The 26,793-nt window shown below is 40.2% G+C and overlaps 1 protein-coding gene across 1 annotated transcript in view; it reads right to left on the bottom strand.

Moving 5' to 3' along the window:
• Window positions 1-582: 582 nt before the first annotated feature.
• smg6.L (SMG6 nonsense mediated mRNA decay factor L homeolog) overlaps window positions 583-26,793 on the bottom strand; it is a 191,930-nt gene continuing 165,719 nt past the window's right edge. The window contains exons 14-19 of the mRNA XM_018246139.2: window positions 22,111-22,287; window positions 17,330-17,473; window positions 10,605-10,752; window positions 4,091-4,302; window positions 3,863-3,944; window positions 583-3,403 (exon numbers count right to left, since the gene is read on the bottom strand). Of these exons, the coding sequence (XP_018101628.1) occupies window positions 3,273-3,403; window positions 3,863-3,944; window positions 4,091-4,302; window positions 10,605-10,752; window positions 17,330-17,473; window positions 22,111-22,287 (894 nt within the window). The 3' untranslated portion in view covers window positions 583-3,272. The remainder of the gene's footprint in view (window positions 3,404-3,862; window positions 3,945-4,090; window positions 4,303-10,604; window positions 10,753-17,329; window positions 17,474-22,110; window positions 22,288-26,793) is intronic.

Genomic DNA, 26,793 nt, shown 5'->3' with positions numbered 1-26,793 from the left:
TACAGGCAAAGATCATTTTCTGCTTGATAATTTGTGATGACCCCTAAGCTTAGCTTCTCAACAGCTGTTCAGAGCCCACTGAGCATGTGAGTGTCGCAGACACTTTCAAAGATGGTGACCCCCTGTGACAAGTCTGAGGTCCTGGATCATTGCTGCTATTGACAAGCTGAAACTTGAGGCTGGTGCGATAAGTTCAGTATATAAAATATGGCATTTTTAGCCACATTCATTTTTAGGGCTTAGTTCTCCTTTAAAGAAAAGTTATGGTCCCTAGTGCTACCAGTTCACTGCTTCTGGAGACATCAGCTAGTCAGTATTGCCATTAACAAGAATGATACAGGGATAGTTAAGTGTGCATAATGTAAGCCTAATATAACATACAAGGGTCCCAGAAGGTGGTTTCTCCTGCAATGACAGCTAAACCTTGGCTTGGATCAACATCTGATATATTGTCTCGTCACAATTCTTTCAATACTATGTCTTTTTTTTTATCTAACTGAATTCAAGCACAAGAGGTAATGAGGTTTTCGAAACTGTCAATAAACAATTTAGATTGAATGCAAATAGCAATGAATGACACCATTATTATTAAAACAAGTTTTATTGAGAGTGTGTAAGTAAGAAAACGTTATGAAGCATGGTATGCACATGAGTGAGAATATGCAGGCTATAACACACTGATCCACTACAAGTGCAAAGGGCTCACACCTAAAACACCCCTAAGCACAAGGTCTTTGATAAATTGCAGAAATATAGAGCATCCTAAAACATAAGCGAATACATAACTAGTGATGGCTAAGCAATTGGGATCACTTGGGAGGTGCTACGGCGAGACATGCTACATATTCACAAAATATCCAAACACACATTGTACTTGAAACTGTGATCAAAGGGATTCTTTTCCCCCTAAGAAAAGACTTATAGATCTGAGAAACACAAAGACAACATAGTACTCAGGCAATGGGTCGTTTTAAAGGTAAACTATAATGAAACGCATTTCTATATATTTACACTTAAATAAGCAGTTGAGTATTCAATCTATATGCTTTTGCATGTATGCAAGTGTTTAAGAACTACCAAGTTGTTTACTGTACATATTCGCCATAGACTGAACGGGCAGAATACCCAGTGGTCATGTACGAAACGGTGCAATTATCACTGTTCCCTAAGAAAATGTTTTGAGATGAGTCGGAACCAGCGCAAAGGTTCACCATCCACGTAGGATCATTGCTAGCGGGATTGACTGCAGTCTGCACAATATATTCTTGTTTATCTTTGCCAAATCAAATAACATAGGTATAAATACAAAGAAAGATGGTATGCATGTGCACGCAACACACTGTGCCCTAACACTCCATGGCATGCCATAAACAAAAGATAAGCCCTATTATTTTTTTTAAAAGGATATTGTTTTCTTTAGATGGCAATAAAAATAATTGGAGAACCATAGGGAAATATACGCTTTTGCATGTAAATATACGCGTGTGTGTATTTAATGGACCCTTAAGTTAGGTATTTGCAGTTTATGAGATCACCTATATATCTGTGCAACACTACACAAGAAATGCTCATAATGGTGAAATAATAAGCAAATCGGCATATAGAGGAAAGTTGTGATGGGAAATATAACAGACATATTCTGCAGTATCACTATAGCATTTGGCTCTACATCCATAGTGGAAACACTGATGCACTTGTATTAGAAGCCATTAGAAAGTTTAAACCATCTACATGACACCATAAATCTACCTGGCCTTTTCTTATTTACCTAATGAAACACAAATTATATACAAACAAAAATGTAAAACAGCAAAAAAAAAAAACCCCTCCATATTTGTCAGCTAAAATACATTATTTCCCTGCTCTCGAGTGAACCTTCAACGCTTTCATACCTTATCCATCCCTAGCACAGCATACAGTTAAAGCCACTTAGCTGTTCAACACACATTCTCATGGTCATATATTAACAGACCTATCCTCACGGTAATGCTGGCTGGCAGATGTTAATTAACACAATTTCTGCGTATTTTGATGTTCGACAAAGAGCACTGAAATTCCTTTACTTGCCCAAAATGTGCTGGCATTGAAGTGTTAACATCTTCTGCGAGTAATAAAGGGTTAAATGTTAAGCAAACAGGGAGGCCAAAGAGGATGTAGCTAGGCCCATGTGGTTGCTCTCTTCCTTTATCCCCACAGACTGATCTTATAAAGAATTAGGGGAAAGGATGACATCAGGACCTAAAGAAGACTTTTAGGATTTTCAGATGTCAAGTCTTGGCCAGCAATGACAGAAACTGCTGAGCTCATTCACTGCCAGGGAAACCTGCCGAGAACATCTGTGTAACCTGGTGTGTTCAGTGTTCGCGTTCGGTCAAGAAGCGGAAGAACATCAATCTAGTCTTTTTAAAGCCCCATATCCCTATTACCTAATGGTTGTACCTCCGAAGCATATCCCTGCACCTAATGGGCGAGGAATATATCTGGCTGCCAAAATGAGAAACACACAATCCAAGTCTCTCCCACCACAAGCTAACAAGAAGCTAAAGAGAAGATGCCTAAAATCAGAGTAAAGAAGCAAACAACATACATCTCACAGACCGGAGATCTTCAACTAAAAATTTAGATGGCAGCAGAGTAAAAAGCTACACATTTTTACCACAGGCTTTCCCCATACATCAAAAGGCATACTAAAAAAAACAAAACCACACACATCATAAACTAAAAACTTAATTATAAAACAGCATAGAAAAACAAAAGATAAAGGCTCTAGGAAATGGGTGCAGAGAAAGGACAACACATTGCTGCAAGTGAGGCTTACAAAACTCAATGAGGTTCAAGCCTCACTAAAGCAAAGTGCTACAAGTAGGAGCTTTCTACATAGGAAAGACAAAAATTAAAGGGTGGGAGATTTCTTTAGTAACTTCCTGCTGTGAATGTTCACCCCTCTAAATCGGCATCCCTCAGACCAGTAAGAACCAACACACACTGACAATTTCCATGATTGTGTATGCCCCCCCCCCCACCCACACTACTCTGTGCTAACACACAGCTCACAGTGCTCTTATGATAGGAGGGTGCTTGATGGGACATTTTTGCTTTAGTTTATTGCAGGTGGTGAGTTGGAGCCTGGAGTGCATGTGTGGTTTGGCAGGGGGAGGTTGGTTGCTTTATCAGGGCTGCCTGTAACGACCTCTCACCCCTTTGGGTCACACACTGTATATTCTTCTATTTTCTTTCTTGCACATAAGGGTTGTTCCTTTCCAAAATCTGCTTCACCCCACTTTGGCCCACTTGAGGAATGCCGGGATATCACGGACAGGGACGTGCCGAGTCAGAGCCTTTACTCTGAGGTTGCGGTCGTCAGTCAGAAGAACAACTTCCCTTCTTAAGCGGATGGGTTCATCTTAAATGAAGGAGAAAAAATACAAGAAGGAGATGGATAAGGAGATCACAACTGGACAGAAAAAAGGAAAGAAATGGTGCAATGGCATATGAGAGAAGACACAATGCAGGCAAAGGAAATGCTTTCACGGGAGATTTCTCACAGGAGGGGTGTGGGAGAAAAATTAGGAGGAGGGGAAACATGTCACTGTATGACACTGGTAACCATCCTCTCTGTTACAAACCAGAGGCCAGTGGCTGTCTCTCTTAGCCAGAATCTGCTGTGTAAACAGAGAGACATCTGCGACAGGTTAATCCTCTAACAGATGGCCCTGGGCAGTTAATGAAGTCACCTCAATCTTCTGGGGTGAAGGGAAGTAGATGCTAAAATGCCAGAAACTGCTGCTATTCACAATATCATATTGGGGCTAAAACATAGAATGCCAAAGAGTGAGAGGAAATGGCAATGAGGAGGTTGTACCTTTCCTTGAGTGCATGTATTCCTTTGCATTGTCCTTGCAGTAATGTAGACAGCAGGAAAGTATAAGGTCATCATTGTTACCCTGCAAAAAAAAATAATGTAAGTTATGTAACAAAAAAAGAAGCAAAAGAAGAAATTGTTAACCTGCAACAACCCTGCCCAGGTCTGTTTAAACTTATGCCATGAACAGGCAACATCAGTCAAGTTTAAAGAAAGTCCTCCTGATACCTTCTGCCCAGAGATATCTTCACTACGAAAAGCAATGGAGTCCAGCTCATTCCCGCGACTAGTAAGTGCTCTCAGGTAAGGTTCACGAGCCTCAAAACCTTGCTCCAGGAACTGAATGGCTTTTCTTGCTTTCTCCTGAAGTGCCCTTGCATGGTCTGCGTTGCGCTGATCAAACTCTTGACCCTTAGCAAGGCCATCTAACTCATGGATAACTGCAGTGAAAGGAAGACAAATGACATACACGTATGAGGTATTTTCAGAAAAGTATAGGTAACCAATTATTCCTTGTTGAGAAGCATTGTATCACAGCTGGAGTCATACAACGTTGACTTCTCAGAGCATCTAAACAGCAAGTAAAAAATAAAAAGCCTTATTTACTAACTATGGGCACACTGAAGGGTATAAAGGTCATACAGAAAGCATTTTCACCACGCCACTGGAGCGCTGAAGCCTAAGGAGCAGTGGACAAGACTGTAGACACAGGTTAATCCTGTACATGTCTTCAACAAGGTATTAAGCACAGGGTTTCCTTTGAGTTCTTAGTTCACCCATTATAGTAAATGCAAAAAGGAAGGCATGTAACACAACCCTCACACCTCTATGCCTATGTGTATGTAAAGGCAATAAGTAAAAGAGATGGAAACTTCATGTGTATTTGGGTAATGCTTATGTTTAACAGTGGGCAGAAAGATGCTTAAAGGGGAACTATCGCAAAAATGTAATATTAGCTTCAGCATACTGAAATAAGAAACTTTCTAAATACAGTGGTGTGAAAAACTATTTGCCCCCTTCCTGATTTCTTATTCTTTTGCATGTTTGTCACACTTAAATGTTTCTGCTCATCAAAAACCGTTAAATATTAGTCAAAGATAACATAATTGAACACAAAATGCAGTTTTTAAATGAAGGTTTACGTTATTAAGGGAGAAAAAAAACTCCAAATCTACACGGGCCTGTGTGAAAAAGTGATTGCCCCCCTTGTTAAAAAATAACTTAACTGTGGTTTATCACACCTGAGTTCAATTTCAAAGGTTATAAAGCCATTTCTAAAGCTTTGGGACTCCAGCGAACCACAGTGAGAGCCATTATCCACAAATGGCAAAAACATGGAACAGTGGTGAACCTTCCCAGGAGTGGCCGGCCGACCAAAATTACCCCAAGAGCGCAGAGACAACTCATCCGAGAGGCCACAAAAGACCCCAGGACAACATCTAAAGAACTGCAGGCCTCACTTGCCTCAATTAAGGTCAGTGTTCACGACTCCACCATAAGAAAGAGACTGGGCAAAAACGGCCTGCATGGCAGATTTCCAAGGCGCAAACCACTTTTAAGCAAAAAGAACATTAAGGCTCGTCTCAATTTTGCTAAAAAACATCTCAATGATTGCCAAGACTTTTGGGAAAATACCTTGTGGACCGATGAGACAAAAGTTGAACTTTTTGGAAGGTGCGCGTCCCGTTACATCTGGCGTAAAAGTAACAGCATTTCAGAAAAAGAACATCATACCAACAGTAAAATATGGTGGTGGTAGTGTGATGGTCTGGGGTTGTTTTGCTGCTTCAGGACCTGGAAGACTTGCTGTGATAGATGGAACCATGAATTCAACTGTCTACCAAAAAATCCTGAAGGAGAATGTCCGGCCATCTGTTCGTCAACTCAAGCTGAAGCGATCTTGGTTGCTGCAGCAGGACAATGACCCAAAACACACCAGCAAATCCACCTCTGAATGGCTGAAGAAAAACAAAATGAAGACTTTGGAGTGGCCTAGTCAAAGTCCTGACCTGAATCCTATTGAGATGTTGTGGCATGACCTTAAAAAGGCGGTTCATGCTAGAAAACCCTCAAATAAAGCTGAATTACAACAATTCTGCAAAGATGAGTGGGCCAAAATTCCTCCAGAGCGCTGTAAAAGACTCGTTGCAAGTTATCGCAAACGCTTGATTGCAGTTATTGCTGCTAAGGGTGGCCCAACCAGTTATTAGGTTCAGGGGGCAATTACTTTTTCACACAGGTTTGGATTTCTTTTCTCCCTAAATAATAAAAACCCTCATTTAAAAACTGCATTTTGTGTTTACTTGTGTTATCTTTGACTAATAGTTAAATGTGTTTGATGATCAGAAACATTTTGTGTGACAAACATGCAAAAGAATAAGAAATCAGGAAGGGGGCAAATAGTTTTTCACACCACTGTACAATCAATTAAAAATTCTGCATTGTTTCTGAAATAATCACAGTTATATTCACTGTTCCTCTCTCAGTTTTCGGTTCTCTTCATTCTGTCTTCAAGTAGCAGTTTGGTGTCAGATGAATGATCCAATATACTGTATCTTATAGGGGGGGGCTCCTATCCTAGCATATGTATTAGAGCTCACTCAAATAACTGATTCCAGTACAAACAAAATCTAACAAAATAACTGTCTTTTGTACAAATTCTGCATGTAGAGAGACATGATGTCTGGTGATTTTTTGATAGAGTGAGCTCTAATACATCTTCTAGGCAAAAGGAGTCCCCCTATAATATATATTGGATTATTCCTCTGACACCCAACTCCTGAATGAAGACAGAATGAAGAGAAAGATTCTGAGAGAGGAATAGCTAAGATAAATTTGATTATTTCAGAAACGGTACAGGATTTTTTGATTGAATTCAAAAAGTTTCTTATTTCAGTATGCTGCAGCCAATATAAAATTTTCATTTTCGCAATATGTTCCCTTTAATTTATAGGAAAAATGCTGCATTGTGGGAACAATATATGTCAAATTGTATCAACTTTATCAAAATGTTAAATCATTTTCCACCAAAACTGAACTACCCTTGTAAACATTACTCATTATTTGCAGCCAAGTACAAATGTAATTCTTATAATAGTGTATTTTCAATGCCCAAACATGCATTTTCCCCAATTCATTTTTAATGGAATCTGGAATTTGTCAACTGCCTTGTGAAACACATGCATTATAAAAATGTAATATGCCCTCTGTTATAAAACATAAGAATATTATTAGTCACCTTAGAGTAGCTGCAGCCTTGTGCTTGGCCTTGAGATCCTCCGTGACCTCTAATATTTTACAATGAGAGGGATACATAAGTAGGTAACAAAGATCAAAAGCTGTGTTTCTTCAAAAGAAATAACCAAAAAAGTAGTTAAAAGTTCAATCCATTTATCAGGACATACAGGTGAAAACCTGACGCGTTTACTTACTCATAGACTCATCAGCCTATGAGTAAGTGCCCCAACAGGCATGAAACGCATCAGGCCTTCACCGGTATGTCTTAATAAATGGATTGAACTTTTAACTACTTTTTTTTTGGCTATTTCTTTCGAAGAAACACAACTTTTGATAACATGTTTATGCACCCATTGACTGGGCTGAACTGTGAGTTTACTTCATTGCCCTTAGTATTGGACATTTATTTATAGTGGTGCATTTATGGGCAATAAGCATCAATCTTGCTATTTTGTTCAAAATTTCCGATACATAAGTAGGAAGGCAACTTTTTCAAGAATGGAACAAAAAGTAGAGACACACACCACCCACCATAAATCACATATGCCTGACTATATGCACTATACATTAGAAAATTATTGGAAAGGAAACTTTATTACTCCTTTGTTCCAAAAACCTGGCACTGGAGAGTGCAACATGTAACCTTTAGTTCATCAAATAAAAAGTAAATCTCCAAATTAGCCTTTGATAAAGGGAAGCACTAGTCATGCATATTTTTTTTAAAAAATTGAATCCAGTAATAAGTGAGAGGGTGGATGGGTCTTGTGATTAATTGAATCATAGTTAGAGCCAATATGAAGCCATGACAATACTGAGAGCAGATGTTACTGAGGTACTGGATCAATTAGCACATGGCTCTGTTGATTAGTTATAGAGTATGAAACAGCACTGTATGTATGAGCTAGAGATGAGGGATTCATACCTTGTTCGTCTCCTAGACTCTGCCATTTGATTCCCCATAGATCCCCATAATAACAACCATATAAATGTTACAATCTTGGTGGCCGTGGACGATGGAATAAAAGTTAGGTTTTATTAATACATGCTCTAGTGTTGGCTAATTTATGAGAAGGTGCAATAACAGGCTCTTTTTTGTTCACTCTTCTCCAATAATTGTGTTATATACTGTTGAAAAGAACATATACAGGTATTGGTTATTTATATATTGTTCAAAAGAATATATACAGGTAATATTTGTGTTATTTATCTTTTCTCTCTGTTTTGGATAGAAAAAAAAGTTTATCATTTTTAACTTGGAGATAAAAAAAATAATATTTAATGCAAGAAAACCTTTCATATGTTGTTGTTCCTGGACTCACACAGCCGCCTCCCCCCCCCCAAAAAAAAGCAGACCCACTCTTAATGTGAATTCCTTGTGTTTCTGTGAAGAATGGGGCAATCATAATGTAATACCGGCCCATTCACATACCTATTTAGAACGGCACTAGGTTTCGGAACAGATGGACACAAAGGATGAAGCCAGTAGTATTTCTATGACAGGAAGTTACATGTAATACATAATTCCCCTCAGGAAAGAAAGCCAGTTCAACTCTATAAAACCCACCCAAACACACCAGATACACCACAGGGCTCCTTCATTTGGTCAGGGATTGAACTCCCAAATCCAGAGAAGCAGCCAGACCACCCAGTAACACCAATACTTGTGCCAGGGGCGAAAGTGTAGCAATAACTGGAACCAGTCAGAGATTGTACCGCTGGCTTTATAAGGAGAAAAAGCCATGAAGGGGATGTGTGCTCCAGCAGCTGCTCAGTCAGCTGTGTGACTCTGTACCCTGCCCTGCCAGACAACTGCACTGGATCACATCAGTAGCTACAGCCATGCAGAGGCAGTGACAGCCAACCCAGAGCACAGGCAGCAAAGCATCACCCGCAAACCTTTTTAACTATGGTAATGCTGGACAGGTCATACGCTAACAGTCAGCATGAAGTAATTAGAATAATGCCGAAAAGGGAAATGTTCTACATAAAAGTCCCATTAGATTCCGAGCATCCATGGGACGCTGCTTTACAGAACTTTTAATCAAAACAGTAAATGTTAAAGGGATACTGTCACGGTAAAAAAAAGTTTTTTTTTCAGTTAATAGTGCTGCTCCAGCAGAATTCTGCACTGAAATCCATTTCTCAAAAGAACAAACAGATTTTTTTTTTTATATTTTAATTTTGAAATCGGACATGGGGCTAGACATATTGTCAGTTTCCCAGCTGCCCTAGTCATGTGACTTCAGTCACTTTTTACTGCTGTACTCCAAGTTGGAGTAATATAATCCCCCCACCCAAGCAGCCTAACAACAGAACAATGGGAAGGTAACCAGATAACAGCTCCCTAACACAAGATAAGAGCTGCCTGGTAGATCTAAGAACAGCACTCAATAGTAAAATCCAGGTCCCACTGTGACACTTTCAGTAGGAGAAACAACAGCTTGCCAGAAAGCAGTTCCATCCTAAAGTGCTGACTCTTTCTGAAAGCACATGACCAGGCAAAATGACCTGAGATGGCTGCCTACACTCCAATATTACAACTAAAAAAAATATATACTTGCTGGTTCAGTATTTACATTTTATATTGTAGAGTGAATTATTTGCAGTGTAAATAGTGTAATTTAGAAATAAAAACTACATCATAATAATCACAACAGAATCTCTTTAAGATGTTAAAGATGTTAAAAAGAACAAATCAGCCTATGCAAGCATTTCAGCATTGATACTATGGCATGGGGTGTAAAAGGCTATTTACCTATTACAGCTTATATGGATTTCCTGATTCAGTGGAAGAGTCAGTGCAGAACTGTAATAATAAGGGAAGTGGCATAACTTGTAAGGTATTGAACACCGCAGATAAATTTTCTTTGCGGTTAAAGGGGTGGTTCACCTTCAAGTTAAATTTTAGTATGTGAATGGATAATTCTAACCAATTTTTCAATTGGTCTTCCTTATTTATTTATTTTTTATATTTTTTTAATTATTTGCCTTCTTCGTATGACTCTTTCCAAGTTTCAAATGGGGGTCACTGCCCCCATCTAAAAAATAAATGCTCCATAAAGCTACAAATGTATTGTTGTTGCTACTTATTACTCATCTTTTTATTCAGTCCCTCTTCTATTCATATTCCAGTCTCGTTTTTAAATGAATGCATGGTTGCTGGGGTAATTTGGACCCTAGCAAGCAGAATGCAGAAATTGCAAACTGGAGAGCTGCTGAATAAAAAGCTAGATAACTACAAAGTCACAAACAATAGAAAATAAAAAACAATTGCAAAATGTTTCAGAATATCACATTCTGCAACATACAAAAAGTTAACTTAAAGGTGAACAACCCCTTTAAGGGGCCCCAACTCAAGAAACAATATAGAAAATGAAGTGATTGACAGGCAAAGAGGCACCCTCTCTAATGGATTCAAGTGCATACTTACCAAAATCAGGGACAAGTGCACACTGTTTGTAACCTACCTAAAAAAGGTAAAAAGTGCACACTGTTTCTCACTTACCTATAAGAGGGATGACCAGGATATATATCTGGCAGGACAAGAGATGCTCAAGGCCAGGAAGGTGGTTAATAAATCCATTTGTGTCCGGCACAAGAAACAATGGACAGATTTCCAGTTGTAGAAGTCTTGTCTTTCCATCCAGGACAGCCTGCAAATTAGAAGTAAAGTTAGCCTAGTCCTTGCTTGATCAGGACAATGACTTTAAAGTGGACCTGTCAACCGGCATAAAAAGCTGTATAACAAAAGTCCTCTTAAAGGAGAAGTAAAGCTCCAATACAGTTTATTGCCAACAGATTAGCCACAATAGTGCAAGCTAGAATGCTATATTTATTCTGCAGAATGCTTTACCATACCCGAGTAGACATCTGTAGACACTGTCTCTGTTTGTTTAGGATAGAAGCTGCCATATTAGCTTGGTGTGACATCACTTCCTGCCTGTGTCTCTCCCTGCTCACTAATAGCTCTGAGCTCAGATTACAGCAAGGATGGGAGGAGGGAGAGAGGAGCAAACTGAGCATGCTCAAGCCCTGCCCTGGAGGTTTCAGCTGAAAACAGGAAGTCTGATACAGAAGCCCATGTGTACACAATAAAAGGAAAGAAATGATGTGTTTCTTTTGAGGATTACTTTGAGGGTTTACTGGTGTATTTATATAGACTTTTCTGATAAAGCTTACTTAATTTTAGCCTTTCCTTCTCCTTTAAAATTAAACATGAAACCCAAATTATTGTTTTTTTTTATTTAAACATCCATACTGGTTATAAACTTGTTGAAAACTCTCAGCTGTCAGTCATATATTGACTGCCCCATCTCTATTCCTTAGTCTTTCTAAACGTCACTGCCCTCCCTAGATGCCATTTTCAACTGACTATCCTATTGTGTAGCCAGTGCCTGGGCATCGGGTCCCCCATTTGGGCAGATTAATAAGATTTTGGCATGATTAAAAGCTTGCCTTAATAACAGTGTTCACAAAATGGCTGCTGCCTGCTTGATGTGATTATGATTTCCAAGACTTAAAGAAACAAGACTGAACTAATTTATACAGCGTAAGTGAAGTTTATTTTGCTTGACCCACATCATAAAACAGGATTTGGAATTGTTTGTTAGGGTGACAGGTCCCCTTTAATGTCAGCGTCAAACTGCCCAAATGGTACAAAAATAAATAAACGTATCTAGGACACAGGCCAAGGGTACAGTAACCCATGCAACCGATTAGCAATATGACTGATCTAGTACTGTTATAATGATTATAGTAAAACTTGACTTACTGTATCAAGGTAAAATGTGCCCATCTTATAAATAGAAGCTTTATTCCGTGCACAGAGGTTTAGAGAGAGAGCTTTATATTATAAACAGAAATCAATAAGGAAACCTAGCTACTAGACCCCGAAATGCACCTCATTCCAAACCGCACATCAAAGCAGCTATGGCAAACCCCCCAAGCTGTTGGTTGGATGCTGGAAGCTGAAATTCAACAATGTTTGGAGGCCCTCCAGTTGCCCATCAGTGTGCATTAAATACTGACTAAACCCATTAGTTACATTCAGTCAGCATCACAGCTAAGCATGGGTGCTCTCTCAGAAGACCATGAAATGCACGTTACATTTACATAACACTGGCACAATTTTCCATTGTGCAGTTGGAATGACTGGCTTTGGCAGTTGTTACATGGCAACTTGTGGTTTTACAGCTAAAATTGGGGGGATAGGGAGGAGTAAAAGACGGCTTTTTCCAGTGAGGACAGAAAGCTGTTGCCGTTACAGCTCGGGACGGTCTTTGTACAGGCTGTGACTGTCTGCACGTCCCCTCTGCAGGATGCACAGGCTGATATAGAGGTCACCTCATCACGAGCCAAGAACAGAGAGTCATAGGAACAGAGATTGGACGGCGGGTGGTAAAGGGAAACAGAGCAGTGGAAGGGTAGCAGGGCAGTCGGGAAGTCTGTGGCATTTCTCCTACAGCAGGGTATTGTTATAAATAGTGCACAGCTTCCTACTCCCCAGGTTCATAAGGATACAGTATCCTGTAATATCGTATGATTTTACTGAGCTGTCAAAAAAAAAACAGCTCTGTATCAGCGCCTCTTCCATGTCTAGAAGAGTTATGATTAGGGTGCTTAAAGGGATATTTTTTTCTAAACGCATCCGTTAATCGTGGTGCTCAGGCAGAATTCTGCACTGAAATCCATTTCTCAGAAGAGCATGGGGCTAGACAGTTTCCCAACTGCTCCCAGTCATGTGACTTGTGCTCTAATAAACTTCAGTCACTCTTTACTGCTGTACTGCAAGTTGGAGTGATATCCCCGCCCCCCCAGAAGCCTAACAACAGAACAATGGGAAGGTAACCAGATAACAGCTCCTTAACACAAGATAACAGCTGCCTGGTAGAGCTAAGAACAACACTCGAGTAAAATCCAGGTCCCACATCAACTCATTCAGTTACATTGAGTAGGAGAAACAACAGCCTGCCAGAAAGCAATTCCTTCCTAAAGTGCTGGTTCTTTCTGAAAGCACATGACCAGGCAAAATGAGCTGAGATGACTGCATACACCAATATTACAACTAAAAAAATAAACTTGCTTGTTCATGAAATGTTATATTGTAGAGTGAATTATTTGTGGTGTAAACAGTGCAATTTAGAAATAAAAACCACATCATAAAGATCATGACAGAATCCCTTTAAGAAACAACTGAGAGCAAGATTAGCTTAGAAAGGTTATGGCGATGCCCACAGACTATTCAGAACATCAGTGGTGGGCTAGCTTCGAGCTTTCTGCTTAACCTGGAAATCTCTGTAGCAGGGACAGGCCTCAGAATACTGGAATTTCTCGCTTCCAGTTCTTGAAACTCCACATTCCCTCCCACAACAATTAGGTACATGAAAGGTGAGTGTCCGGACTGGCTCTGGGCACGGAGCCAATGGCTTGAGGGTACACATGTGTGCTGCGTCCCAGAAGGGCTTTCACCGGAGCTGTATTACAAGCCGCTCGGCACAGTCTGAAGGGTTCATGCATATGGTAAGGCAGATGTGTCTGGCAAGGATTCAAGGCTACAAAATGAAGAATTATGGAAGTGAAGGGCCCTGGGCACTGCAAGCGGTGGGGGCAGGATGACTGAGAACAAATATGTTTTTCCCTTTGGTTTAACTTAGCAGCTCATCTAAGCAATCAGCTCACAAGGCCATTACGATACATTGCAACACCTTTACAATAAGAGTCACAAACACTTCTCACATATATCCTTATACCTAATCATCAGATCATATGAAACTGTGCTTTCATCTCACACTAAATGCTGCACCATTTTCGAGATAGACTTTTTTTCAACTTCATTAACTAAACAAAAGCAACAGACCTAAAGGGCAATAACTATCACTTTCTCACTGTAAAGAGATTATTTCCCAGAAGCACCTACTAGCCAACATATCAATTAGACCTCACACATACAATCCCTCACATATGTAACCTTTCATTTCCCACAAAGGACGTGTGCGATTCTCTGACTTTATTTCCGGTTGTTTATATATATATATATATATATATATATATATATATATATATATATATATATATATATATATATATATATATATATATATATATATCTGCTTATTTATGATTGAACTGCACTAGTAGAAGTTGTAGAAAAGCCAGTTACAATTCTGTTTAAATTCATTTCTACTTATATCTGCTAAAGGGAAAACTAACCGGATTTATAATCAAATTCAATGCTACCTTTTCTAAAGAGACCACAAAGGAAAATAAAGTGCCAGTAAAGGAACAGTAACACCAACAAATAAAAGTGTACTAAAGGAATGAAAATAAAATGTAATGTTGCCCTGCACTGGTACAACTGGTGTGTTTGCTTCAGACACACTACTATAGCTTATATAAACAAACTGCTATGTAGCCATGGGGACAGTCATTCAAAAGAGAACAGGCACAGGATACTCCACAGATATCAGATAATCTCTGTAGTATACAGTGGGATTCTTCAGAACATATCTGCAATCTACTGTGTATTCTGTTCTTGAATGGCTGCCCCCATGGCTACACATCAGCTTGTTTATATAAACTATAGTTTTGTTTCTATAGCAAACGCACCAGTTTCACCAATGGATGGCAACAGGATATTATATAGTCATTCCTTTAAACCACGATTTTTTTGGTGTTACTGTTCCTTTAAGTGAGGATTATTTCCCCTTTAAATGTTCAGGTAATGCACAGACCAACGTTCTCTGCATGCAAACGTCTACATATATGTATGTATTCATGGGGAGCGCCATACATCTTCATAGACTAAAATATAAAATGGAAAAATAGAAAATGAGAGTCAATTTAATGGGAAAAGTGTTAAAAGTGTTAATAAGTTAGCTTGGTAAATTTATAGCTTCTCAAAGACGTGGATGCTCCCTTCCTTTTACTGAACAAGAGAAGTCATACAAGACATTTATTGTTTTTACAAATTTCATAATGGGCCACTGTAATGTCCCTAACTGTTTATTAGGACTGTAGCCTCAGTATCTATTCCTGGAAATAGACTGAATTGTTTTATAAAAGAAAATATTTATGCCTTTTTCAACCACAAAGTCTTGCAAATACTTACAGAATAGCAACAGCACACACTAGCACCAAAATATTAATTTTAACAGGAATTTATTATTGGGAAACTGCTTCAGAGCAGAAAGCCACATGTTTAAAAGTACCCTGAGGAAGCAGCGCACAACACCACAAATAAACAAAATGGCTTCCCAGGGGAAAAAAAAGGCAATTCTCCACACTGTGTTGTGCGTATACTATATTACTAATTGACCATTATGTATATAACACTTTTACATTTATGCAAGATGCTGTGACCACTTACACTGGAGTGGAAAAAGGTTGCTGGATTTGCAATAGAACTCTCTACACTAGAAGAGCTATAGTATGTATTTCTCAGGGTAATGGCACACCCTTCATTCCTACAGTAATCACCTAAAAGGTGAAGGAAAGGCTGAAATTAAATAAGCTTTATCAGAAATACACCAGTAAACCTTCAAAGTAATGTTGCTCTGAGTCATCTGTCAAAAGAAACACAGCATTTCTTTCCTTCTATTGTGTATACATGGACTTCTGTATCAGACTTCCTGTTTTCAGCATAAACCACCAGGGCTAGGGCTTGAGCATGCTCAGTTTGCTTCTGTCTGTCTCCCCCCCCCCTTCCTGCTGTAATCTGAGCCCAGAGCTATGAGTGAGCAGGGAGAGACTCAGGCAGGAAGTGATGTCACAACAAGCTAATATAGCAGCTGCTATTCTAAAGAAACATAGGGAGTTTCTAGAGCTGTTTACTCAGGTATTGTAAAGCATTCTGCAGGAATAAATATAGGGTTATAGCTTGTGGCTAATCTATTGGCAATAAACTGAGACTTTCCTTCTCCTTTAATGTGCAATCATGGTACACAGGATAATGTACTGGCTACTGCAAGCAATTACTATAGTAATAGTGATGGTTACAAGCATTTTGTTACCTGCTAGCCCACCCAATTACCACTAAAGTTACTAGGTTAAAAAGCTGAAAACATTTGTCTCAACACTGGTAGAGGTTACGTTTAAACACAGATTTCTAAATTGAGAGAGATATTAGAGAGCTAACACTGCAGTTTCAAGGAACACTCCCAATACACACACAAATTCAGGTTATGTTGACAAAGATGACATTTAGGGGGTTATTTATCAAAGGTCGAATTTATGTTATGTGAGCTTTTTTAGACCACGAATGAACTCACAACTCAATGGTTTCTAGTTTAAGAAAAACCGTGAATTTGCGAGTTTGGGGTTAACAATCCGAAAACTAGAATTGATCGAGTTTCCGGCAAAACAAAAACCTCTGATCACTCGAAATGATCGAGTTTTCGAAAAAAAAGTGGAACATCGTGAAGGCTATTAACATATTCAAATGGTTCAAGAGACCTTTGCCATTGATTTCTACGTGACCTTGACATGTTTTAGATGGTGTATAGTGATGAGCAAAACTTTTCAAAAAGTTTTGCGCAAAAATTACACCCATAGACTCCAATGGGTGTAAAAAATTGTCGAGCAAAAACAACAAAAAAAAAGGTGACGCCCCGCATTTCGCAAAAAAAAAAAAAGAATTTGATGCCCATAGACTTCAACATTTTGTATTTTCGGATTCAAGCTATTTCCAGGGTCAGGGTATAATAAATATCAAAAACTTTGAGTTAAAAAAAAAACAACTTTCAAAAAATTGATTTATTCAAATAAAATGAAAACTCGAACTTTAATAAATCTGACCCTTAGTGACCATAATTCCAAATATATTGGAGCCAGGCCTGGCAATCTGTGGGTTCTGGCAAATGCCTGAGGGGCTGCTGCATAATGCCATAGACCGTCCTTATTTATTGGGCTGGTGGGGGGCTGTTTGGGCCTCTGTGTGGTCTGTTTGAGCCTTTGTGTACCTCATATGTCAGGGTCTATTTTAATTCTTAGTCCAGATCTGATGGGAACCACTGTGGGTTGCAAATAGCCCCTTATTGAACTTCCTTTGTTAATGATAAGAATAATAATATTCTAATGTTAGAATAATAATGAATACGGTCACAGAAAGTACATTTAGCATGAACCTGTGTGTTATCGTTTTGCACCTGGGATAAGGCAAAATACAATTTGTTGTGACATCATTAGTAGTAGTAGTAGTAGTAGTAATAGTAGTAGTAGTGGTGGTGCTGGTACCTGAATCTTCCGTTGACGACGTTTTTGCTCTTCAACCTTCCTGGCTAGTGCCTGTTTCTTGGCTCGAAGTTCTCTGAAACCATGCTCTGCCCCGCTGCTTTCTGGTTCTGAATCCTCTTCATACTCTTCAATCACTACATCATCCTATTTAAAAAGGAAAGATTGATTTTATGAGCAGTTACTGGCGAAATACATTTATTAGGTCTCACCTTCAAGAGATTTAACCTGTGTTGCCTTATTTACTTGAAACAAAATGTTAACCCCACAGTCCCAAAAACTCAGCCACCATACAGCAGAATTCTACAACACCAACATCTGGTCTCTTGTGTATCTAAACTATTTCCTGCAGCAGCACTGTCCAACTGGAGGCCCATGGGCCAGATGTGCCGCCCCCAAGAGATGTTTATTCTGCTCAAGGGTTTCATAGCATTCTCTATATGACAATCATTTTAAAATAATCTGGCCCTTGAAAATGCAGTGTAACAAAGAGCTGGCTCGCTACACATAAAGTTGCACAATGTTGACTCAGAAATGCATATCTGGAGCCAAAGACCATTGCCATCAAGTGAAGATGCACACATGGCTAGTCACATATCATCTGAGATGCAGTCACACGATTTCCCTGCTGCTATGTCTTATTAACAAGTTTTTGCACTAAGACTAAGCACAGACAGTCAGTCAGGTAATCCTGGCTAAATCCTGTGCGACTGTTTTGAGATATTTGTAGAGTGATCAAAAAGGGGGTGCAGCATTCCCTGTGATACCACTGTAGAAATTATATAAATGACTTCCATATAAACGAAGTGTTCAGGTTCAACTATTCACAAAAATGCCAAGTAGCTAGTAAGTATAATGGCAAAAGGTGTAGAATACCACCACAAATAGTTTTTGCTATTCAATTTTCAACTATTACAGCTGTGCAGCCATGTTTACATGCCCCATATTAAACGATGTTCCCGTAATGCCCTGCTTTCAGACAACTTACAGTGTTAAAATGGGGGGGTCCAGGCCCAGTGGAGCTGCAGCATTGGGGCCCTCTCCCCCCCTGGCCCTTCACCACCACCCCCAAGGGCACCTGCCGAAACCACAACAACCCTCTGCCCCCCACCAGTGTGTACCTCCATTTCTCTGCTTTTCACAATTGGGTCAAGGAGCGGGTCTGACTGGGGTTTTTCCCAGTATCCCGCCTGCCCAGTCTGACCCTGGTCACTCCACAATTACTGTTATGAGTCACTCATAATGGCCTGCGATCCTGAGAGTTGGGCAAAGGTCATGCTGATATACCCCTCTGCTATCACCAACACAAAATGGTAGACATTTCTGCACATGTTAATAGAATGGATGCAAAATGTTATATGTTGGGCAGGAGAACAGTGTTAAGCTGAGGACCCTTCCTTATTCTCTTTACTCGTGATCCACACTTTAATGTAAAAGCTGTTGGGGAGCCACTCAAGCAAGAAAAAATTCCTTGGTGATGCCAAATAACAACATGTTGATCATGAGCCACTGGTTGGGAATTACTGGAACAAGGGATTGCAGTACTGTGGAGTATAATCTAATGAATATAAAGTTATATGCTCATCATCATATTCACACAAGTATTCTCTGCCAGTTATGATACCAGTTGCCGGTTGGCACAAGTCCCAGCAGCCCTGACAGCTGGAGGCTGATGGTGCATAAGAAGTGCAAGGTTGGACATCCTTGATGTAAGGCTATATACAGCAGCTTTCTGGTTGCCATAAACAAGTAAGCAAACAAAGTTTAGCAACGTGGTGTCACAGGAAGGGTTGGTGGCTTAAGCTAATGGTCTCACAGGCCTCCATAGCCAGTCAGCCAGGCCTTTCTTCCCTAACATTATCCTGGGAAGGAGGAAGGCAGACTGCTCACACAGCATTCATTCTCACTTCCTTCTTTCTGGGCAGCCCGTGTCCAAGAGAGGTTTGGAAAGAGGTACGTTTCACCTCACGTGCGGTAGTAGCATGTTAAGATCAGGAGTTAAATGTGGCTCCTGGTAAATTTCTAAGAGGTCAAGTTCTTGTCAAAAGGGTATTTAAAGTGTGTGCTCAGCTTTTGAAAGATGCTGGGTGCCAGCGACCCGCCTACTAACCAAAGGGGAACTGTTCAGTTACCAAATGACTAAAGGCACGAAAAAAAACCAAGTGTGTGTGCGAGTGAAAGGAGGAGGGGCCGCCCCAGTGTCAGGGCAAGGTCACAAGTTCAGTGCGTCTGGGTAGCCAGCTCTCAAGTGAACGTGAGAACAAGTGGGATTTCTATGTAACTAGTGAAACCACAACTGATGCACACTTACACCATTATAATCTTTAAGGAAATGATGGCAGTATCTAAGGGCAACATCACAATAAAAGAGCTGCTTCTCTGCACTTTGGGTGCCCCCGTGGGAAAATATTCTATTGCCCATAGTTCAACACTTTCTATCTGTAAGCCATCTACAAATCACTGGTCTCTTTTAAATGAAGTGACTCCAGATATATCGACAGGTAATGTCATGTGACACAAATTACAACACTTAAAGATTGTAATGGGTGACATCACCAAGCAGCACTTAAAGAAAGAAATAAACTAAAATATATAATAGAAACAGAAGTACAGGTATGGCATCAATTATCTGGAATGCTTAGGACCTTGGACTTTTCAGATAAAGGTTTTTTTTCTGTATTTTGGATCACCTTACCTTGAGTGTTCTTTAAAAAAAAAAGTTAACAATAAAACCAATAGGATTGTTTCGTTATGATTAGGAACAATATACTAAATTATTAGAAATAAAAAGGAATATTTGCTTAAAGCGGATTCTCTGGGAGATACCCTTACTGTAATTTTGGGCTTTCTGATTAGTGCCCCCTTTTCTGTACTGCTGCTATATAATAGTAGACACGATAAAGTGCAGGCATTTTTTGGGTTCACATATGCTAGTACCATACCTCCCAACATTTTGAAAATTAAAAGAGGGACAGCAGCACGGTAATTTGTTTTGACCACACCCATTTTGTGGCCACACCCCCTAATTACCATGTTAATTTTACCAAATTTGGCAGGTTATGAAAGTTTGAACATATATCTGTGTTTTTTTTCCAGTTATTACAGTTTTGCTTCTCCCAAAGGACCTGTTATGTTATATTGTTACTTATTTGCTTATCTCAAAATTGTTACAAAAGTATCTTATCTGCAGCTGTGGCTGTTCTGGGCTCTCTGCCAAAAGTCAATTAAGTTAGAAACATTGTTTCGTTTTCTGGCTGTTCAGTGCAGAGAAAATCTGGACTTTCCAGTACAAACGAGGGTCTGCGGGTTGAGCTGTCAAAAGAGGGACTATCCCCAGGGCCGGAACTAGGGGTAGGCAGAGTAGGCACCTGCCTAGGGCGCAAAGCTTGAGGGGGCGCCAGGCACCTACCTTTCACTGCTACCTACTCCTAGTCCGGCTGAGTGAGTGCCGCTCAGTCCATGCACTGTTTGTGTGCATGCGAGCGCTTCCTCTGCATGCGCTTCCTAGGCGTGCGCTCAGTGCGCATCCTATGCATGCGGTCATTGCGCATGCGCACGATTCCTATATGTGCGGCGGAGGGGGCGTCACGGCTGGCTGGGTTGCCTGGGGGCACCCGGCCAGCATGGCCCGGTCCTGACTATCCCTCTGAAAACAGGACAGTTGGGAGGTATGCAGTACTATCCCCCCAAAAAGGGTGAAGCACTGTTGTGGGCTGGCAATGACATTAAAAGGCTCATAGAAGTTCATTAAAATGCTGTTTTTGCAAAAGTTCTACCGTTGGCTTCCAAATGGGAGGGGGGTGAGGGAGTAACATGAACGTAGCATGCAGAACAAATGTTACAATAATTTCCTTGATTATGTGCCATGTGATTTTAAGGGTTCGGATTTGGTTTAGTCAGGCACTTGGATTCGGATGTATCCAAATTCTGCCCACCAAAAAAAAATAAAAGGCTAGAATTCGGGCTAATCCTGAATCAAATCATCCCTATTTGAAAGGCATTGTTGGTTCTTATAGCTAGTTGTACAGCAACAGCTGAAAGCACAATTTAACTTAAGGAAATATATGTGGTGTGCTTTAACCCATAAAAAAGGCCTGATGCAGAGAAACTGACAATGGTTGGGCATACAACACTATGAAATAACTGGTGGCGTCCAAAGAAGAACCGCAACACAAATAATATAAAGAATCTCAATCAAATGGAAAACGTATCACAGTGGCCCCTCAATACATAACGTTCTGGAACATGGGGACAAATATATAGATATGAGGCAAAAGGCGAAGCGCCATTTATAAGCTTGGTAATGAAATCAGGATGTATGGGGTAGCCTGGGTTCAGCAGAGGGGGCAGAGGGATGGGTGCTGTCAGCTCTTCCTGTACATGTCAGCAAGGCACTGTTTCACCCTGTGAGCTGCATCACAATCTACGCCCACAAACTTTATCCCCAATCTGAACTCAACACCCCTCCTTTTCCCCCCACTCCCCTCTGTCTCGGCTGCAACACATTATTACTTTAAAAAAACTGAAATGAAAATAATAGCAGCAGATGATGGATTTACTAGAGACAGGGACATATGAAAAAGAATGGCTGTGAAGACGTAAGGCAAAAGAGGTGGTTTGCTCAAGGTAGGATAGACTGTCTAGGAGCACAGGTGTGAACATTTGGGAGACAAAAAAAAAAAATGCGTAGTTACTGTTATTAAAAACAAAGAAGTGAATCCACATTTTTATGGTATTCTTAAACCAGTGGGTAAACCCCAATGTCTCCCTCTTACAACCAGTACCTGATCTTCCAGTTGGTTTCCCTCTGGGCTTCCTGTTTCCTTTCCTATAGTGTCTGGGACGGGTGCCACTGACACATATTTTCCACCCTTGAATGCCAGCAGAGGCTCTTCTTGTCCGCACAATGCTTCCAGGAAATATTTCAGGACTGTGACCCGCTTGCAATCCGCAGCAATAATCTAAGGGGGAGGAGGAGGGAGAGAAGATAATGAGAAAGGAAAACACAGAGCAGAGGCATAAGAAAAGGGCCAAGTGTTTGGTTAACCCTCTGAATCTTTCACTCCATTTAATGCTACATGAACCTTTGTGAAGAAGCACGACCTGGAACTGTGTGTGTGGGCTTGTAGGTTCAAGTTATATGCTCCCTCGCCAAACAGAATGCGCTTGGTACACCCCGCATCTATAGCAGGAGTGCCCACACTTTACGAATGCAAGGTCTACTTTTAGTCATGACTTCCCATTATGATATTCATCCATGAAAGCTTTGCTAGCATTCTGCTCCATGGAAAATATGACTTAAATATTGAAGTATAGCTTTGATATAAATGATTTATGAGAAAACAACTATTTCTTAAGTAACCTTAATATATGTGAATGAAAAGCATGAAATATGAGGGTGATTTAGACAAGCTGTTTGTTGACAGTGTCTTGAGATCTACTGATCACCAGCTAAAGTTCTACTGGTAGATCCTGATTAAGTCATATAGATTCATGAGAATCGGCTTTAAAATCCAAGAACTACAAATAGTGAGGCATACAATTTTTATTAAAAAAAAAATGCCCACAAATTCAATATACCCTACATTCAATACACTACATTGGTGAAGGAAATGTTAAAGAATAAAGGAAGTGATTGTAGCCAGTGGCAGCCTTAGGAATAACATATAGATGGCACATTTACGAGTACAGTTATGGGATCCATTATCCGGAAAGCCATTATTCGAATTACGGAAAGGCCGTCACTCATAGACTCCATTATAAATAAATAATCCATATTTTTAAAGATGATTTCCTTTTTCTTTGTAATAATAAAACAGTAACTTGTACTTGATCCAAACTAAGATATAATTAATCCTTATTGGAAGCAAAACCAGCCTATTGGGTTTTTTAAATGTTTACATGAATTTCTACTAGATTTAAGGTATGAAGATCCAAATAATGGAAAGATATGTTATCTGGATAGCCCCAGGTCCTGAGTATTCTGGATAAGAGGTCCCATACCTTTACAGGGTATGAGATCCATTATCCAAAAAATTCCAAACGATGGAAAGGCCATTTACCATTGACTCGATTTTAATCAAGTAGTTCCATTAAAAAAAAAAAAATTCCTTTTTCACTTTAATAATCAAACAGTACCTTTTACTTGATCCCTATTGGTGACAAAACGTTTTCATGGAGTTCAATTAACGTTTTTTGTTTTTTTTTGGTTGACTTAAGGAAGGTAAGCCGGTCCCACACATTCTAGATTACAGGTCCCATACCTGTAGTAAGGTAGTAGTTCTTTGGCACATACTCACAGGAGGAAAACAAATACCCAGAAAGAAAGCCCCGCATCCCAAAATGCTTTAATGAGTCACACAGTTCATAACCAACCCCAAAGGCTGCCCTTTACCATGATAAGCCTCCCTGAACACCCTAGTAGCAGTAATACACAGAAAAATGAAAAGTAGACAAAAATCTTCCCTTCATTTAAAACCTTGATGATCCGCTGGAATTTAACATGAAATGTAAAGGGCATAGGGGCACTTCCCTTTTTCTATATATAATGATCTGTCTCATCATCAAAACAGCACTTTCCCACAAATTCTTGATTTTGCAACAGTCTAACAGTGAAATGAGGTTTTCACATGAAATACTAAAATATAGTCCGCAAACAAGGGTCGAATCAAGGCAATTCCACACTTTTAGTCAACCCCTCACCCAGACTGGGGTAGAAAAAAAAATAGCAATGAACAAAAATGTATGTAGAGATTAAATGAATGAAAGGGAAGCTTAATCTGTGCAGACTGGTTTTTGGTATAAGCTCCCAAAAATTGCAAAATCCAGAACTGTAAACCAAGGAACAGAAATGGCTGCCACTTGTTTGGAATCCAGGCAACTTGATTGGACAGTATTTAAAGAGTGTGATTGGCTGGTAAATGAGCTGCTGTAGACCTAAATAGTGAAGCCAATTAGGGAAAATGAGAGTAGCGGCCAAAATATTGCCATTCAGTATCAGTGAATTGCCAAGAGCCTTCAGACACAGTACAACAGTTCCACAGTTAGATACCGGAATAATCTCCATTCCAGCCCTCTAACAACTGACATGCCACTTCCTAGAAATCCCTTACTAGCCCACCTCATCTTTCAGTAAAAAAGACCATTTTGCTTGCCCTGTCATATGATTTTGCAGTGTAAATTCCTCCAGTATTACAAGCCTCCCTCCCACGTGGGGTCATTGCTACATCTCAGTCCTGGAGCTTTAATTTCCAACTATAATTTAGTGCAGGCACAGGGACGATGACAAATATGTGCTCCCACCACTTTCAAATGCCCCGTATAACACAAGTACTATACGGCAACTGACAGGAAGATGATGTGATGGCGCCGCTATTTTCCCATTCCCACATTACAGAGTAATAGACTGAAGTATAAACAGGCTGGCAGAGGCATTTTCCCAGGCCCGGCCGGTGGCATGCAAGAGATTTGTGTAAAAATAGGAAATGTGCCTGTGGCAAAGCGATGAGTTTCCTCTTTAGGTCTAAATTTACCCAGTGCAGTTTGCAGTGTGTCAGCGATGTGACCTACGTGTAACCTCTGCCTGTAACCTGGTTCAGCTCTCAGCACTAGGACTTTCCTTTTCAGCCTCTTGGCTGTGTAATACAAAACATGTGTGAAGAAAAGCCACACACTCAACCTGCTTGCTGCCACAAACACCCCCCACTATAATGATCTCTGGCAGGAAATAGGTGCCCTGCCAAATGACTGCCGGGGGTTAAACAAGAGGAGGGGGCTGTCAGCTAAAAGAACAGTTCTACTCACGCACATAGTTACCCTCAAAGTATATAAGAAAAGGGCAAATACAGACTTAGGTCAGGCAGCACCAACTGTACATGAACCAGGCTGTGTGACAGTGTATTTGTTTACCAGGAACAACACTTACATTATGAGCATATCCATCCTGACTCATCATGGAATATACCTTCTTTGTGGTGCTAGATGCCCCCATGGTATGGGGAGTGAATGTAATTTCCATTCATTTTATTTACACCGTTCCAATGTCTCCATCAGTGGCCATCATGTGCACCGGACCATGGCTTTCTCTGCCTGTGCCCACTCATTGGCAGTTTTACTCATACCCCTCACCTTATTTAGACTTCACAATAATGGTAATATTCTGTCAATTCTCTGCTGACAGGCCCCTGAAATGCTGCTTCTCCAAATGTACTTTCTAACAAGTCTATACAGTATCTTCTTAGTCTCCAAATGGGTTTATCATAAAATCCATATCTAGCAGGTCAAAAGATGTCTACCTTTACAGGTCCTAGGGCCAAGCGGATATACAACAGTAAACCTGTGCTCCTCAGCCCCACTGCTCATTTCAATTACTATTTAGTTCCATATCTTCACCAAATACTTTCACCTCAAGAAGGTGGCTTTCTCATGAAGTCAGTGGGGAATGCACGAGTGATGTGTGGATCAAGAAAAACTCAACCAGAACTCGACCCTAACCCGCAAAACCATAACCTTAAGCCGCACCAGACCCGCAAAATGTTGCAGTTCTACAACCCTCACTCAACCAGTACCAATGTTTTCCTGTTCCCTATGATACTTGTGTGCGCACCTCTGGTCCCAAGACAATGAATCTTGGGGAGCAGTGGAGGAGCGTATTTCCCCAGTCTGACCCAGACCCAACCCTAACCTGCAATAGTTAGCCAAATTCAAACCATGGGTAACCCACACATCACTAGAATGCATGATTCAAGACATGCAAAATGACAGCTCACAATATGGATAAAGGCAACTGTATTCTTTTCTCTATGGAAACATGGGGCAGAATCCCTCTAACTGCTTGAAACTGATTCCCATTGCAGACCAGTGACCTGAAATTAAATGAAAATGCTAATATATCCTTTATCAATAATTTCCCCCTGAAATTGGGGATTTCACACATTCCAGGCCATAATTATTCAAACGCCACATGTAGCCTTTACGTGAATACCACTCCATTTAACTTTTAGGGACCTCAAGTAACTCCTACCTCCAAGTTTCCCCAGAAGAGAAAATGCAAATATTGTCACATAGAGCACCTTGACTTCTCCTCTGCCTATGTCTGTAAACTTGGAGGGAGTATTGAGCAGTACTGGTGTTGCTCCAGCAGAGAGGTGGCTTCAGGTAGTAAAACGTTGTCCAAGTTTACATACACATTACTTTTCCTCTAAAACTATGAAGAGTAATAGTGGGATCAAACAAGTTTTGGCTTTGGGCTATTAAGGTAAGTACAAGCCTGTGCCAATACTTATGTCAGCATCAGTCAAATAGGAAATGCACTGAGCACCAAACACCAGAAGGATCCCCATAATGAAAAGTCATGTGCTGTGTAACTATTGTTAAGTTCTTTTTAGTTTCCTTCTATATTTAGGCCCTAGTCTGCATTGATAAAAGTAACATTCAGTTGCCTTAGGGCCCACATAACACTGGGAACA

This window comes from Xenopus laevis, chromosome 2L (assembly GCF_017654675.1).
Source record: "Xenopus laevis strain J_2021 chromosome 2L, Xenopus_laevis_v10.1, whole genome shotgun sequence".
NCBI classification, from domain to species: Eukaryota; Metazoa; Chordata; class Amphibia; order Anura; family Pipidae; genus Xenopus; species Xenopus laevis.
This window is presented reverse-complemented; position numbering and strand designations above follow the sequence as displayed.